The sequence below is a fragment of the Pseudopipra pipra genome, chromosome 12 (genome assembly GCF_036250125.1).
Source record: "Pseudopipra pipra isolate bDixPip1 chromosome 12, bDixPip1.hap1, whole genome shotgun sequence".
NCBI lineage: Eukaryota > Metazoa > Chordata > Aves > Passeriformes > Pipridae > Pseudopipra > Pseudopipra pipra.
This window is the reverse complement of record NC_087560.1, coordinates 3,693,497-3,712,130: the sequence shown is the minus strand read 5'-3', so window position 1 is coordinate 3,712,130 and position 18,634 is coordinate 3,693,497. Positions and strand designations below refer to the sequence as shown.

The following is an 18,634-nucleotide window of genomic DNA, read 5'->3' as shown; positions in this document are numbered from 1 at the left end:
CCTCCCAGTCATTTACTTCAGTATCACTTTTGGAGAGATTTTGGGTAATTAGTTAGCAGTTGATAACTAGTTATTTTGCCCCTTCCAAATCCTTCTCCTTCATGTATAATGTGCCCAAAATGTGGGGGTGAGGACAGTATACAGGCTTTTCTATTCTCATCTGTTCTGTAGGCTCTCTTTCCCACTAATCACCTCCAATGGAGCAACCAACAAACTCCAAAGGAGGGAATATTGTAAGATTTGCCTGGGGCACACTGTGAGCTCCCAGGAATAGTATCATTATCATTCATCCTCTTGGCTTCATACTATTTCTACAGCAATCTCTGGACAACACTATTTTCTAATGCTGTGTACACACAACTATTTTCAGTACTTCTAATCTTTCCCCAGACCAACATGTTCCTGCCATCATGTTAGTTTTAGTTTCCCTCCTGGAATTTTACTACATAATTAAAAAAGGACCTCACAGCTGAAAACAATCTACAAGGAGGAATATCAAATGCATCTATCAAAAGAAAAAAAACCCCAAACCACTTTCTTGTCAAACTTCAGCTCCTTCACACTTTAGTCACCAAAAATCAGTGCTGTTCTCTGCACATTCTAACTGCCAGCTCTCCTTGGCTATCTGTGTGCAGCTGGGCAACGCAGGAGAATGAAAATGGCACACAGTGAAAATATGTGATCCTGTAAAAAAAAATCTGAGTAGGTAAGACAAACCAGAATGACAAAACTCCACATCTTTGCTTCCTTGAGAAGTCACTATTATTTCATCTCACCTCCTCCTCAGGCTTCTGCTCAGTGGTTTCAGCAGCATTAGAGGACTCATTTTGCAGCTGCTGAGCCTGTGACAAGTCCTCCACCAAATCTGGGTTATTCACAGGCTGTGAAGTTCCACCACTGAATGAACTCTCCGAATTAGCTAATCTGAAAAAGCACATAAGAGCAGAACAAAAAATTTAATCATCATATTGCTAAATCACTTCCTCCCTAATCTTCTAAAACATGCAAAAATATTGCAAATATATTCATTCTCACACTAGCGAGAAAAAAGGGATTTTAAAGTGATTTTTGAAGAACTGGCTGTTCCATCCAAGCAACTGCTATAACTACCAGAGCTACCATAGGCTTTCAAAGACAATTTGATTTTTGAAGTGTTATTTTGTTTCATTTTTAGTGAAGTATTTCATTATACAAATAACTGTCAGTCAAATATATGTTTGGATCAGACACCAGAGAGCATGAATCTACCCTTCTTCAAAAATACCATAAAGAATTTGAAATGAATAGTTTCATCATCAACCAATATACACCTTTTGGGATGTGTTTAATATATTCCTCCACAAATACATTTACAGGTCTGTGGTTGTGTATGATTTTGGATTGAACTTTATTCCACGTAATCTTCTGCTGATACATGTGGGTATTTAAAACACAAACATGACGAGCTCCCAACAGGCTCTGGAATGGCCATTATTGAATTTTGCTGCAAGAGCTGTATCAATCTACCTTCCTCCAGGAAAGGACAAGCTGTCTGGAGGCAAAAACAAAAGCAAGCCCACAGAAGTACTCCTGAAAGTAGACTGAGAAATGAGCACACATTCTGGGACAACAACCCCCTGGACATTCTCACCACTGTGCTCAGTGGGCAAATTAATAGAAGATTTTTGCACTCATCTCAGGTTCTAAACTCTTCTTGAGCCAGGCTAAAGGTAACTCAGCTTTACCCAGTTACATTCATGAAAATTCCTTTATAGCACTCTGTGCTTCAAGTCCCCTTTGTTCATTTACTCCAGTCTACAGCTCCTTGTGTCTATGGGAAATTTTAAATATTCAAAATAACTGTTCCTGTTAATGTAGAGTACAGCTACAGAAGTTTGAGCTACACTAACACAGTTGTTAGTTGAATGCCCATGGGAAAATTTGTCTTTGGAGAGAAAAGCATATTTTTATTACTACCATCAGCAATTGTGGCATAATTACTGACACAAGGGCTGGGGAGATCCACACCTGACTTTCAGACACCAGGGTGAGTTCATATTACTGACAGTTAGAGAGGGAGAAGGGAACAGGGCATACACCCTCCTGTAAGTATGTGTCAAACTGGATGATACAGTTCTGGATTCACTTTTATGGTTTGAAGAATATTTCAGCTTTCCTATGCATTCCCCCTTGGCAGGGGAGCTCCAAACGACACATCCAGCAGAAACTTCCATGTGATGCAGCCATTTGCAGTGAACACTGATGAAACCTCAGCTGACACATCTTAAACACAAGCCTAATCTGGACATGGGTCTCATTTGGCACCAGAAAGTTTGAAATCCCAGATATATAAATCCAAATTCAGACCCTCTTGAAGCAAATGTGTCCATGTTCGTTTTTACAGCGCTTTACCTGCCTACAGAGTCTGAATTTTATTGCTTGGTGCTTTGCAAAATGGAAAAGAAGTTTCAAGTACACAGCAAGAATCTCAAGTATTCTTAAAAGACAACTTCCTCTGGCACTGTAATTTTAAGAGGCCATTGTTGCAGTCTGTAAAAGCAGAGTCAGTCTGGCAAAAATGAAAGTCATGAGACTCAGTGATTTTCAGAGATCAGTGATGAACAGTGTATCTTTAATGGAAATAAATTGAAATTACTACAGCCCACAGATACATCCTCCTCCCTCTCTGCCCCCATCATGTCTCTTGTCTTAGACTAAAATCCTAGAGATTTACCTTTTAAAGGTAAGAGATATTAAAAAAAAAAAGTTTGTGACCACTTCCATCAGTTCAGAAGAGTCCTGGTTTCTCCTAAACAGAGTCCTGTGATGTTCTATCAAGGCCAAGGAAATGTCAAAAGATTGATTTTTATTGGGTTTCTTTTTTGTTAAAAAATTACTTACAATGCCCTCTGAAACAGTTTCCCTGGCAAGTCCAGACATAGTATCTACCAGCTGAAGGTGAAAGAGTTGCTTACCCAGTTACATTGATTTCACCACCTTCCTTGGATCCATCTTCATCTGTAAAAAGTGGAGGAAGATTGGAGCCAGCTACCAAGTTCTCCATACCTCTGGGGGAAAAAAAATAAAGGTAAGAAAGGTTAAAGTATCTCATTGTTTCTCTTGAGCAGCACTTCAGTTCAAACATCATAACATAGCACAGATCTCTTTACCCCCTAAGCCAATTGGCAAGTCATGGCTGGTTGGCTTCAGGACAGATCCTGTGGGCAGCTGTGCTTAAGGTCAGAGAAGAAACATCATAAATGATGCTTCAGTTCAGAGTTCCCCTTTTAACAGAGCCCTGTGCCAATGCCACAGTGTTGCTGGAAATCACTGCAGCATTCTGTTTTATCCCTCCAGATAAATTTTCATTGATCACACTCAGCACACAGGTACATAGATCCTGCTCTTCCAGCCCACCTGCCTGTTTATTCTCAAGTCTGCCCCCTCACCAGAGGTTTGTGTGAGCCCAGAAGAAAAGTGAAACCAAGCCCCCCCTTGAAGTTTCAAATTAAGGTTGTATTTGATAATTCCTTGTGTACATTTTCACAATTAATCCATGCACACTGTTACTGCTGAGTAAGAGAACACAGCTATGTTAAGAGTATTTTAACCTTTGAGTCCTACAGAACAGTTACAGAATCAAGTGGTTTAAGGCACTATATACCTCTCATTCAATACAAACTGCCCCCCAAGTTACAATCAGTTCCTTTTGTAACCTTCCTTCCTGCCATTGGAATTTAAGGTGTGATATGAAATCCAAAGCATCATTAAATTTATTCATCCCCTTTCTCACTAAAACACAAAACTGTTGTATTTTAGTGAGGAAAAAAAAAATCCCAGAAGTCTTAAACTCACTTTAAGATTATGAGTTGCCCATTTTGAAGGGCCATACTAGGTAAATTGCTGTTCCTTCAACTTAGGAGTCACTTTTGATGAGCAGCCAATACTCAGCTTGAGTACTGCTATCCCTTTCAGCTTGAGTACTGCTATCCCTTTCAGCTTGTACACCTGGGCTTGGAGGGACTGATGAGAGCTATAATCTTATATGGCTTTCCCATGGATTGGTGTGCTTTCCACTCAGCATTGAAATCTAAGTGATCTGAGACATAAAATCCTGCTCTGTGTTTTTAATATTATATATTTTCCCACATCCCACCCCAGTTCCAGAGATAAAGGTTTTCTACAGACAAAAGTAGTGATACTGCTTCTTGCATCTTACAGATTTTGCAGATCTCTGTCACAAGTACTACATTCACCCTTTTCTCTTCTGCTTCTCCAACTGCCAAGATCCTTAGACCATCCCTAAAAATGGTCATTCTTAGTCCTTATCTAGAAAATAATCAAAGCTAAGCAGACTGGTTCAAGGTGCTACAGACATTGACCCCTGGCAGAGAAACTCCCTTTCCTCCTGTACAGGAAAGGGTCAACAAGGAACGAGGAAATCCAATTCCTGCCCTACCATACAAACCACAGACTGAGGACAGTTTTGGGGGCTCAGCCTCAGAGCTGTGGCACAGCTGGAGACTGACCAGCAAAGGGCTTCCAAGGTGCTCAGGGATGGAGAACACCTGCCTGAATAAGGGGTGTTGAGGAAACCAGGCTTGCTCAGGCTGGCAGAGGGCAAATCTAACAGGTGCCTAAAACTGCCAGATGGCAGAGCAGAGATGGCAGAACCAAACTGGTTAGATTGGCTTGGCTGGTTGTGTTTCCCAGGGAGGTGCTGATGGAGTCTATCCTGGCAGATCCTAAATGCTAAAAGCTGGAACTGACCTCAGCTAGTGTTGGCAACAGTCCTGCTCTGAGTGGGAGGCTGGACTAAGATGACCTCCCTCCAGATGTCCCTTCCAAGCAACATCTGCAGCTCTCTGAATCACAACTCCACATCATGTTTTCTTTCAAATACTGGCATCTTTGACACAAAAAGGAAGAAAACTCAAATAGTATAATACTTTTAGGTAAAGTGGTGAGATATTCTGATGGAACAAAGAAGATTTTAATCCTTAAAGGAGGCAGCACAAACAATACTCCCCTACACATAGAAAAGAACCTACATCAAGGCTGGGACTTGATATATCACAAGAAATCGGAAAATTCCCACTGGTTTGAAAAATGAGCTCTTCACTGATGCCCAGAAAGCTGTTTAAGGACAGCTACTAAATATATGCAACACAAATTGCTTCATGCAGTTGTCAACTAAGAGAGAAATGAAGTTCTGCTTTATGTTACACAGTCTTTGTTTTGTCAGTCAAAAGTTCTAAATGAATATTTTCAAAAAAGGAAGCTTAAGCATGACCTCCTCACCAGGTCCTGGTATGTCTGCTCACATCTGGCCCTAGGCAGCAGCTGTAGAGCCTAAGCTCACTTTCAAACTGCAGGGAGGCAGATGGACACCAACTTTAACAACACAGAAACAGAACACAAACACAGGAAGCTGGGAGAACACACACTTATTTTTTTTTATTTAACCCATATGTTTTAGATATTAACTCTCTCAGATGACTGAGCCACATCCTCAAGAAAATGTAACATCACTGAAGTTACAACAGCTTCTAATAAGTTCCAGAGAGCAAGAAAACAACAGTTCCCCTAAAGCTCACTGAGAACAGATGGGAACCTACACAAGTCTTTCAGTCCCATTTCTCAGGGACAACTCCCTCATAGCTTTGCTCCAAAGTCACTGTCCACTAGTTTCAACCCCATGGCAGAGCCACATATTTATTTCAGGGATCTACCAAAATGGCCAAAACAATAACCTGAGGAAAAGAACAGTAGTGGGGAAGAAAAGAGATCAGTGCTTCTCAAACTGGAGCCTTTATGGAACTAAGAGGGCTTGAAAAGGACAGTTGGCAAGTCCCATCTAGATCTGTTCTGAATATTTGTGTGGCTTTGTCAATGTAAACTCTGCCCAAAGCATCTCCTGTGACACAACCAGCTAAATTCAAGACACAGGAAACAACATACACTTAGTTTTTTAATGGTTCACACATATATTCTATTTTCATTTTTTAACTATGTCTACCCAAATGCAAAAATAAAATTGAAATTCATGTTAAACTCTAAACTTTATCAGCTGTACAATTCAGTGCAAGGAAGCATCTCTTCCAAATAAAACTAATTCAAACTAGAGCAGCTCTGAGTTCACTGTACTGCTACACTACTAAGTGTGTTGCAACCACCTAAGCAGGAATAAAGAGACTGATTTATTTCTTAACAGCAGTATTTGATGATTTAAACATCAAACATTTAAACACACACTAACATTAGTTAAATCTCTTCAGGAGCCTAGAGAAGATCCCATATTATCAAAAACGTGGCTTAATTTATCTTTTTCTTTCCCTCTCTTCCCTCATTAATCCAGGCAAACGAAGACTTCATGATCCAGAAAACATACAACAGTATTTTGCAACTTCCAGTTTAAATTTTTTAGCTGGACACTTTGGTTGCATCCCATAAGAGATAACACTTGTACATAATTGTACAGAGTGTACCAACACAGTCTGAAAGAACTACTCAGGAGATGAAAGAAAAAATCTTTTACAACATAAATATCTAAGTGCTACTACACACACCGATACACAGGGAGAATGAAATGGTGAGTAATCAAACACCATTCAAAACCACAAGTATGTTTAAGCTTCCTTAATTTCTTCTCACATTACCTTTTGTAGGCCCTGACATAACTTATGTTATTCTATCAGGAAATAAAATAGCTGAGCTGTGTTTTGAGTAGATTGAAAGCTACTGTTGGATCGAATTTCTAGTCACAGCTGTACAGTAGAAAGGAACAATTAAAAGAAGGTAGTTGAAAAATCAGGATGAGAACAAATCCATGACTGGAGCTAGACAGAATGACTGACTTTTCCATAACATCATTACTATGGCTGCACTATTAACAACACTACTAGAGGGCAGCAGAAATAAGCACAGGGGCGATGAATAATCTGAAGTTTAAGAGCCTTTTATGCATGCAATGAATGAAAGGTCACAATCAACCTCTTGAAGGAATCAGATCATTTTACTCCAGTAGCAAAAATGTATTAAAAATGTGCAAATAATTTCATCTGGCAGACCAACTCAGCACAGCACACCTGCATTCTTATTTTTCAGGAGACAAGCAGAGTCAGAGCAGGACGTGTTCATGGCCACACTGTTACACCACCAGCCACAGGTTCTAACACTTCTTAGTTAGTTCTTCCCTAACACTGAGCACTCCTGCCCCGTGACTCACCCCAGATGAACAGTCTCTTCCAGACCCTAAGCAAAACAATCACTGTACTCTCCAAAATGTTCATGGCTTCCCCAAAACACAACCTGCTTCGTTTGTGTGAAGTCATTCACAGGGTAAGTGAAATAAAGCTGGACTCTATATATTGTCTGCACAGGTCTGGTCATGGAATAAGGCCCTGTCAAATCCAGACTGACTTTCTTCTCATCCCAAGGCCATGCCAAGTCTTAAGATGGCCCTAAACACTGGGAAAAGAGCAAACAGTCCTTAGCAATGTTGTCTTTTCAATGACTACATTGCAATAGATGATCTGAAGGTTAAAAAAAAAATAAATCACAAATTTCTAAACTCTTTAGCCCTCCCAAGGTAAGGTTATAAATACGTATTATTTATTACAGCTAAGCATATTTAAATATGAAGTCAGTCAGAAACCCAACTTACAGTCTGATTATAAAACACTGCAGGAGTCCCAATTACCTCATTGCCAGCTCTAGTTTTAGAAACATTACTGCTGAGTGGAGGATTTTTCTCCTCAAGTCTTTCATCCTTCTTTGCCAGAATAAATAGCTCCAAACTTTGCCATTCAGAGGAACCCAGATTAAATTTAAAAAAAATATATATCATCTGCTATGTCACAGAAGAGCCACAGTATTCCTTATCTAAGCATCAGAACCCAAACACTTCATCCTGTAAACAATCTAAACTCAGATGATTTATTGAGAAAAAAACCCCACAAGACCATCACTTCCCCTGTCCATCCACATGTAGCCAGAACATCAGAAAGAAAACTGAAGCAAGTCCATCTCCAATTAAAACCAGAACACTTTTGGAGCTGTCAGAGGAAGTTCAGATTCCTTCTGACAGCAGCATTTTCTTCCATCAAGCTGGAGCAGAAGCATGTTATCCAACATACTTGACTGCAAAAAGTCAGATTTGATTTTTTTTCCCCTACAGGCAACTCATTAGACAAAGGTTTTTGTGACTTTAGGAAAATTGCAAGCCAAACCTAATGGGACAGAGGTTTTTCTGTCAAACTAGAAAATATATACCAGAGAACAGCCAACTGCTTTTAGTTTTACTTCTTGCCAGTAAAAACAAAGCAACACTAGAGACCAAAACAAAGACTTGCAACCAAAAAGTCCAGAGTTCCACTGCATTTCCAGGCAGCTTAAGGAAAGAAGGGAAAGAGGTAAAGCTGAGGTTTAGGCTTAGTTTGTCTGGGTCTCTGCAGCAAACACTAACAAAGCTATTTGTACTCAGACCTTGGAAACAGCTGCCAAACATCTGCAAAAATGTATTTTTAAAAAACATGTACAATTCTGTATTCTACTCTTACTTGTATAAATGCTTTAGGATGAGGCACATATAAGACATTTCATATACATTAAATCCTCCTGTTTTCTGGAATTCAAGCCCACAGGAAAGGTATATACTCAACTCTGCAGACAAAGGCAAGAACAGCTCCCCCTTGATTCCCTTCAAACTCATGAAAGAAATTATTCAGCTTTTTACATCAATTGAGAGGAAAGAAAACCCACCATGAGACAACTGTACAAATAATTGTGCTATTTGCCCCTGGACAGCTAAAACCAGTAACTGTGGTTACCTCTGGTACCCAGAGGGAAAGCTTTGCTACCTACCCCTTCATTGCAGATATTAAGCACCTGTAGATTAGGACAGTTCATTTTATTCTGAGTTAACTTTCTTCCTGATAGCATCAGTTGCCATTTCAACTAACACCACTAACAAATACAACCCTGCAAAATTCATTTAATTCCCATGTTACAGATCTCACATGAGAAAATATAAACCATTCAGATCACAAAAAAGTAAGTCTCAAAATAAATCTTGAGAATACTTTATTTTTATTAATACTCTACCTAAGGTAAGTCCAGTATTTGACTACCAGGAATAGCACTGGTTTTTGTAATCTATCCATAAAAATCTCTTCTGAATTGCCACTTACTACAGGCAATTTAATCTACCTCTTCACCTGCTCTGCCAGTTGAAAATTCCTCTGGGATCTGAGGACCTCATTTCACAGGACAGTTTTCCAACAGCTACTTTCACATTAACAAGGCAAAGGGGATACCCCATAAAAACCCACAACCAGCAGCTACATTAAGAGACACAAACCACCCCTGGAGCACAGACACTTCTCAAACCACAGCCACTATAAATCATCCAGGACCTCACCAGATCCTGTTCACAGTTACTTTCCTGCAAAATTAAAAGTTCCATTCCTCTGATCATTTATGTCTGTAAAACTCAATCACTCCCTGTTTGTGGAATGCAAACATAAAAGGGCCATGAGCAAAGCAGTTTATTAAAAAATGTAAATGTACAGACTGAAGTTTTTCATGGTGTTTGCCCAGGTCAAACATTTACCAGCACCACACAAGTGAAACAAGAAACAGTATTAATTAATGTTCGAGGAGTACTTTGATTTAAAATACCAAATGAGTATTCTGAACTAGAGAGGACTTAATGTCAGGGAATCCTGATCGTGACTGGCCAGTGAAATGCAAAGTTACATATTCAAAAGTGAAATAACTGAAGAGTGGATACACTTGATGAGATTGAAAGGTTGGTTTCAAGCTATTTTAGCACTTTTGCTCTCTCTCAAAGCCTTATTCATCAAGAAAGTTGTCAAGGAAGTACAGCATATACTCCAAGCTCACTTAAATTCTGGGACAGGAAACTCTAGCTGCTGCCACAGAAGAACACAGACTGGAATTTTTCATGCACATACCCACCAAAACAAGCCATTTTACAGAATATGGGGTCAAATACTTTGGATGTGAGAATACACTCAAAAAGGGATTGAGTATATGGTTTAAAAATGACTCACCACAGGCTTCATGACCCAACACAAAAGCATCTCCTCTGACCTCAAGAGCCACAAAGACAGCATGGAACTGGATATTTTAAATGCACTGATATGAGTACAGGGACAAAGGTTAGAGGAAATGAAGTGTGGGAAGAGTCAGTGATTCTCACACAAAACAAGCAACTCTTTCTGCCTGTTTTCAGAGATGATCCATCTTTAGAAAAAAAGTATGGCATGCCAGCTTCCATACATTTTTGCTCTTTTCTTGCTATTGCCTTGTGTATTATAAAACAAAGGAGTCTGAGCACTCAAACCCCTGTCATGTAGAAGAAATCTCAATTTTTAGATAGCCTTACTTGTGCAAAACAACAGGCATATAAACCTTCACTTTGATAGGCTATTTCTTTCCCTTTATAAAAAAAACCAGAACTGCTACTAGCAAACTCTTTCTAACAGCAAGAATAGTGAAGAACTGGGTTGGGTTGTTAATTTCTAATCTGTTCTTAAAGCTCTCTGGTAATAGTTTAATATGTACCAGAAATGAAAGTTTGGAGATATATTGCCTGAAGTGCACAAAAATCCCTTTTCAGCCAAGGCTCCTCTAAGAGTCACACACTGTACCATTGGCACCCTAGGACAGAAATTGTAAAGACCTTGGGAGCACACAGAGGGAAAAACTAACAAGGAAAAGAAGCACAAAAGACCAGACAAGAGGGTCAAGTAAGTACCAGTGTCAATGGACACTGCTTACAATACCTTGTCTGGAGTCCTGAAAAGAAGAGAAACAGAAAAGATATCCCATTCCTGCCAAAGCATCCTCTCCAGGAGCAGCAGACAGCTCCTTTGACCAGGGCTAACAAGATTTGAAAGCTGTCTGAGGCCACAGTGTTAAAATAAATACTACAGGGAACGACTACACCAAAGAAAAAGAAATGAGAGAAATTTTAAAAGACTGAAACTTTATGCTCTAAACTAGGCATACACCAGGATCCCCCCCTCAGCACAAAAAGGGAGAGCACACAGAAAGTTTCAAGTCATATGGGAACTCAGGTACTTCCATGGCTCCATAAAAGAAGTAACTTAAATCAACAGCAGAATGTAGACAAGTTAAAATAAAGCTTTACCTACCCTTATCTTTACCTAAAGGCAACAGGAAATTATACTGTTTAGCATCATGAACAGAAAACAAGGGGAAAACCCAATGGCATAAGCCCAGTGGAGTGGTCTGCCTGCTCTCCAGTGTCAGGCAAGACACAGGACACCCAGAGATGTGTGTGAGGGGTGGAAAGGGCAGGCAGGGAGCACATTCCTGGAACACCTGTAGCATATGGAATGAAAACAGGTAATGTTGGAGCTGAAGTAGGATTGAGGAAAGCATCCATGCCAGCAGCATGCCCAAATATCCCGGGCTGAGTGTTCAAAACAACAGCTAAACTTCTGCAATATTGCATCTGATCCCCAAACTGTTTCCAATAGCCCAGCTGAACTGCTGTGAGGGCAGTGGCTCACTTCTTTCACTGTGTTCCTTACTGATTCTGCAATCTTGTCTTTGAGCCTCTGTCATGTCACAGGCAAGAAGTCAAAAGAAGGAAGGAAAAAATGTTGACTAAGAGCAGAGCATCACAGCCCAGAGGTTGGAGCCAAACAGCAAACAAGAACCTGGGAAAAGGATGTCCAGGACTTGTATTAATCTGCTCATCCAACTTCCCCCTTTCACAGCTGCTCCTCAGATGGGAAACATGCACAAGCTTTGCACACCAGAGTTGATCTATGTACACAATAAATTTAGCCCTAAAAGAGAATGTAAATCTTTTCAAATAGGTCGATGACTAAACAGAGGTGAGGATGGAGGTCTTGCACAACACAAAGCCTGAAGCATTTACATTTGAAAAGATTCCTAATTAGTGTCTAGTTACAAGTGTTCTGAAAGATACTTGGCATTCAGGTTTGAGTATTCACCATATTTAGCAAACAGCAAAGACTTATACTGCTTTTACATTTCTTTTGGATGATTTCATTTCTATATATATTTGTTCAGTAAATATGGTTCCTCTGAGCTAAAGCACAAATATTATCCCAACACCTCTATATATGGGTAAAGATACATAGCTGGTTTGAAGGTCATAAAGGAAATCTCCAGGAGCTAAGAATACAACCAAACTTCAGAAATAGACTTTAAAACACTACCAATCTTAACCTTTTTATTCTGGACATCTCAACTAATTGTTAGTCTTTGCTTGATTTAAGACAACCAGAAGTCGCTCTGAGACTCTGACCTGAATACCCATCATGCAATTCTTACTGCAAGGAGAAACAAGAACTACAGCCTTCATGATCTGTGACAAAAGGTCAGCAGCTCTCTGCTTTACACAGCATTAAACAGTATGGAAAGTGGGAAAACACTGCTATTTTCAAAAGGACTACAGCACAGACTTCACCTCAGTACAAGTTCGTAATCGGACGTTCATTGCCTCGATCAGAAACAGGCCAAGCCAACTGGGGGGAAACAAGAATTCAGGCACCACGGCCTTTTTTCATCTGTGGAGTCTAAACATTTTACAGCAGAAGTGCAAACAGGGGAAACTTACTTTCTTTGGTTACCTTTTGCAGTCTGTTAGAAGCAAGCACACGGATTACCTGAGGATCCACCACCACACTTAATCCCTGAAGTTAGCTCGAGGGCTTGTTGAGTTAAACAACTGCCTTCTTAGTCACCAGCACTCCCTTTTTATTTAAAAAGACTCCTCTGAAAAAGCACTTATCTGTATTTTGCTCCCCCCCACACACATTTCCCAAAACAAAGGCCAAAAAGCATGGCATTGCTTTTTAAACATTACATTTTTAAAAGCAGAATGTATTCAGCTTTTATGAAAACTTCAACAATTATATTTGAGCTTACAGACTTCCCAAGAAAAAACATTTATTACAGTAATGGAAGTTTGTCCTTCCAGGATTTTAATAGTCTCCCAAAACAGCTTATTCCCACCCTAGAAAGGGTCATCTATGTATAACTCTAGACAAAATATGCTCATAACATTCCAAAGCTCCGTGGTAAGATCACCAAAATAACCCAGCAGGTTCAATTCACATCTCAGATGTGCTTTGTTTTTCCTGACAAGATGTACACTCAGAAGAAATGGTTAAGTCAGCCTTGAGTAAACCCTTACCTGGCTGCCCTAAACAGCACACATCCATCCTTCAGCAAGGAGGACACTTCTCAAAACACTCCAGTCACCTCTCCTACTGCTGCCTGATGAGTTACAGCAACGAGTAAACCTCGAGCAGGTTGCACTCCTGAGAGACCAGAGAGCACTCCAGCAATCACCACTTAACATCCCCCAGCCACAGCACGAGAAGCCCAGATCTTGGAGTTTACCATGTAAAAAAACAAGTAAGAAGTTTACTATTTGAAACTGTGCCAAGTAACCAAGCTGAAGAGGAATGCCTGATTGAAATTTCAGCTTGTAAAAACTGGGGGGTTTGACAACTGAAGTATATTTCATTTAGAGCTAACAGCTCAATTAACAAGAAGCAAAAACATTCATCCACTTGACAATGAAATTTTCTTCTACTCCAGTATCCATGTCTTAGTCATCATGAACTTTTTTGTATTTCTATTTAAAATGCCTTTCTCAGTAGCAATTGCTAACATCACCTGATAGTCACGCATTTTATGCATAAGTATCTTCTAAGCATATAAAAAAAATCTGCAGATTCCAACTAGTTTTGCTGATTAAGATCCACCCAGCAAAGCATTAATGAGCAAGGCAAATGTCTTGTCACCACAGTTTCTTTGTTGGTTGTTCCTGCCTGGCTGTGGGGAAAGAAAAAAGGAAACAATATAAGACATGTCCACATTTTCTGTTATACTGAATTAATCCTACTCCCAAAAATCAAGAAATACACCTCTTGTATCATTCACATTTAATGACTCAAAATTCAGACCAGAAGTGACTTCTAGAGGTCAGCTGGTCCCAATACCTACTCAAAACCAAAGTGAAGTTCCTCCTCATGGCAGACACCATGTTAGACTGTCTGGCTCAAAGCTTCTGGTCAACACTGACATAAACCAGCAAATACCTTCAACTGCTTTGGTTTTTTGACAGGAAGGTTTCCAATTGCTGAAGAAATAACCACTGCTTGTTTTCAGGTCACAGTGATGGATGGAAGATAGGATATAAAAGCAGTTGAAACAACACTAAGGATGGCCACAGGAACACAGATATATCAGACAATACCTCTCCCAGTCCTGACAAAGCTGGAGAGACAGAAGAATAAAAAGACACCAGAAGAGAGATGGAAAGTGTTCACCTTACTCATCTATTAACCAGAAAAAAAATCCATCAGGAACAACCTTATCAAGGAATCCAGGATCTGCTCTCCAATTAGTGAAGCTAGAGCTGGACTTCCAATATATGATATTGCCCCTAATCAAAGATTCCCTCACGCTTTGTATTAATCTCATTTACTCTCAATTCTGAGTACAACAAGCAGTATTTACCCAAATTCAAATAAACAATGACAAGTTGCCATTTCCAAGAGGAGTTGTGTGTTAGGCTCACTACAGAGAACACAGCTTCCAGCAGTTTCAAGTAGGTTTAATTCAGCAGCAGTTTTAAGCAGGGTTTTCTTTTCTTTAAATGGAAAGCTTAGCTCAGGGCTGCTGTGTCTGCCACTCCACTAACTAGCCCACTTGTTCAATACATTCTGTCCTTCAAGTGGAGGACACAGCAAAATGAACTGCATACACTTTCACAAGATTATAGGGGCAGATGACTGAGGGACCAAGAAGATTCTGTAACATCAAGCCCTTCATGCCATATAAGCAAAAGAGGTTCTCATTTTTAGCCTCACAGAGGATATACTGTTATTTGCATGACAATAGGGCATTAAATCTGAAAAGAAGGTCTCCACTATATCAAAAATTGAAAAGACATTCTGTGCCAAAGCTGGATTATGATTCACCAACTAATACTCCTGCCACTGGCAACAGGGAACCATCTCCACAGTGATCCTCAAGCCCTACCTGAATAACCACTGCAGTACTTAGCACTGTACACCTGCAACCCTTCCTCTATGTTCAGCATCCAAACAGCAACTGATTTGTCAACTATCTCATTGATTTGTCATCTCTATTCTTTCAGTAAACTGCCATTCTAATTCCTTGTCTGTTTTTGCTGATGCTGTCTTGCTTCTTTGGAGTGATTGCTTTGCATTTCATTTACCTTTTAAACACCAAATTATTTAACAGTAGGAAGTCACAGCAAATGCCAGGAAACTTGTCCATCTGATCTGCAAAACTTCCAATTGGTCAGATTTCTGTATTTTTAATTACAATGGTATACAAATACATCAACAGAACTGAGAGGTTACCAAGCAAGTTCAGAACCAGAGGCACTCAAGTGTCAAAACTGGAAGACAGATACACTTCTTTTTATGCACTGACAACTGATTTGAGTAAAATTTATCTACATGACAGACCCTGTTCATGATAACTTTCAGTTAACACGTTGCTGCATTACCACAATTCTGACTCATCACCTGCCCAGAGTATTCCACTGGTCAGGCACTGATCCACCTTCACACCAGCTGGAAGGAAGGAACACAACCATGCAACAGAGCTACAGACCACTGAGTTCCTACATTAATACAGCATTGCTTAAATGCCCCCATGAAAAGTAAATTATAGACATTTAGCTGACAAACATTACTGACTCAGACTCAGAATAAGGAATTGTGCATCAGTAAAGGAAAACCACTTTTCTCAGTGTAATTCCCACAAGTCACTAAGTGGGAACTAAAGTGTCACTAAAGACACTAAGATAAAAGCTGAAGTTTTTTTAAGTTTCCAGCCCTTACTGTGCATTTGAAATCTCCTGCCTTCCCACTCTTTCTCACCATAAAACTTTAAACCTTCTGTCTGAGCTTATTTGAACATCAATCCTTAAAAACACTCTCCCATGTAATAGCAGTGCAAGAACACAAACTTGAGGAACATGTGAAAAGTTCCTTGTGATCTGTTATTTTCTGCATGCCTTGCAAACCCCTCCTGATAAATGTCTGTTCTACAATTCCCTTGAGAAATACTTTGTTGAAATGGCATTGGGACAGAATGTGTGTTTTTACAAGTGGCAATAAAATTATTCAAGTAGCTTGCCTAAAAAAATCCAAACATATAAAGCATTTTTCTATAGAGAAAATGCAAGTAAGCCATTTATAACAGAGTGCACATTCTTTCATACTTGTAATGAACTGTAAGTTTTCTAAGGTTAAAACAATATTAACAGAAAAGATTTCTCAAGTAAGAAAAATATCTTTGATATTAGGACAATTTTCACAGCACTACACGTTCAAAACAATTCATGTGAAGTCTCACAGTCTAAATTTAACAAAACAATTCATGTAAAGTCTCACAGTCTAAATTTAACATGCAGTTAATAATTCTACAGCTCTTTATATCCAAATGTAAACAGATGAACATTCAAATCTTATATCTAGACACAGACCACTTTGCTTAGTCTAATACAAATACTTGTAAAATTTCTGTACTTTTTACAGTACAAATTTTTATACTTTTCTAATTAGAAAATTTCCTGGGCTAGAACCAGAAAAGCTCATTTCCTGCCTGCAAAGCTGCAGTGCACCACCCACATGCACAGGCCAGAGGGGATGACTGTGATCACTGTGACCCATTTTGCATCAGGCACCTGCCCTCTGCTAAGAAACAGAAACAAAGAGCATCTCAAACCTCCATCATGGTTACCCAAACTTTTTTAGAAGACTGACAGTACCACCATCACCCCATCAGCTGTCCCACATGGCACTTACACACACATTATATCTGCACAACTCCCCAGTGCAGCAGTCACTTAGATTTTGTTACACTTCTGTAGGTCAGACCCTAAAGCTAAGAACCTGTATCAGTAAATTGATTGGTTTTGAATAAATGAACCATTTCAAGAAGTTAAACAAATGCTGCACCTGCCTTTATTTTTAGGACTGAAAATATGCCTTTATCTCATGTTCAAACTGATCTTTTAGCAACCCTTTCTGAATTCCAAAGCAGCTGTAGCAGTGCCAGCTGCAGTAGACACATATTTTACCTTTCCTGGTAAGACTCCTGCTCTCATTTATACCTGAGGCTTAACTGCTCAAGCTTCACTAAATGCTAATGTTCCCAAGCTGGATTATCCAGTCACCTCCAACACTTCTTCATGTCACTGCTTTCCAAGGAAGTCTTCCCAAGCCTCCACCTGTCCCGAGGTATGTTAGTTTTATTGTGATCAAATATCAAGTCTGGTTTGCTTGAATCCAGCCTTTAAAAACAAAAAGCTAAACCAGGTCAGTCAAGCACAAGTACTGAAAAAGCAGTTGTCACGTTGCATCTCCCTAAATAACCAAGAAGTTTTAAATTGATGTCATTTTCTTCAAAAACATAAAATTTCAGAAAGCAGCATGAATCACACACTATTTGTGACTTTAAATTGACATTTAAAAAGCCAGGGATCAAACTGATATGATTCAGAAGCTTTTTTTCCCCTCACTTTCTTTTTCCTACACTAAGATCTCTAAAAAGAAAAAAATATCTGTGCTTCTACATTTTGATTCAGTGTGTGGTGTTAGTGGACAGTTTACAGCACCCTGGTGATGTCACACAATGATTTATGAATTACTGTCAAACTGGTACAGCAGAATGGGAAAACAGCAAAATATTGGTGGCCTAAGATGAGCATTAGACAAATAAAATTTTTGTGCCTCTTTCAAGTTTTGCATATTGTGATACCACCTGGATTTAAGGAGAGCTTACAAAGTAGTAGTTTCTTGCTGCTAAGAAGGGAAGGTCTTACTCCCTTCTCCTTTCACAGCTGGTTACAGCAATCTCCACAGCTTACTGGGCATTTTATAGAGCTGCTTAACTTCCTAACTCTTCCCTTTGGGAAGCTGGGTATCTTCTACCAGCTCAAATACACAGTTGAAAGGACTCAAGGGGCTGAAATAAATACCAGAGCTTATCAAAAAAGGAATGTGTATGGAAACTCCCACTTCCATGCAGGGTAAAACCAGTCATATTAAGCTGCACCAGCCACCCCCAATCACCCAAGATAACTTTTTGGACTCATTCTGCTAGTAGTGGGCTGTAGTTTTCACAGGATGTTAAAAGAAGCATCCAGAAAGGTCCTCTGGCTGCATGAAGACAAGCCAGGTGCTGGAAGGTGCAGACAACAGTTCTCCACTGCCTGAGGCTACAGTTTCATGGTAGCATAAGCTGCTGAACTACAGCTACTCCTACAGCATCATCTTCAGCCTGGCACTTGTTCACTGGACCAGCCACATGGTGCTTCAGCATGCTAAAGAAACACAAGAGCTTTTAGTTCATTTATCAAATTAGTTTATGCCAAATTAGAGGGTGAAATGGCTCAGCAAAGGAGCCAGCATTGCAGCTGGCAGCAGAAAAAAGGATGCAAGTAGCACAGCCAGGAGCAAGTAATGCACATTACTGGGACTCCACAGCTCCCAATTCAACTCTCCCTAAGATTCCAGTGGTGCCAGAAACGAACATTTGAAGCTATTCCAGAAACAGAGGGCCCCAAAATAGCCTT

The 18,634-nt window shown here is 39.7% G+C and overlaps 1 protein-coding gene across 7 annotated transcripts in view; it reads right to left on the bottom strand.

Annotated features, from left to right (window-relative positions):
* The window catches only part of HMG20A (high mobility group 20A), a 39,415-nt gene that overhangs the window by 14,621 nt on the left and 6,160 nt on the right, over window positions 1-18,634 (bottom strand). For 5 of the 7 annotated variants that reach the window (XM_064668467.1, XM_064668466.1, XM_064668460.1 and 2 more), the window contains 2 exons: window positions 2,955-3,047; window positions 777-924 (listed from right to left, as the gene is read on the bottom strand). In XM_064668467.1, coding sequence (XP_064524537.1) covers window positions 777-924; window positions 2,955-3,043 — 237 coding nt within the window. In that variant the 5' untranslated portion in view covers window positions 3,044-3,047. Of the gene's footprint in view, window positions 1-776; window positions 925-2,954; window positions 3,048-4,749; window positions 4,889-13,269; window positions 13,289-18,634 lie in introns of those variants that run through there. The other 2 variants (XM_064668464.1, XM_064668465.1) reach the window with 2 other exon arrangements.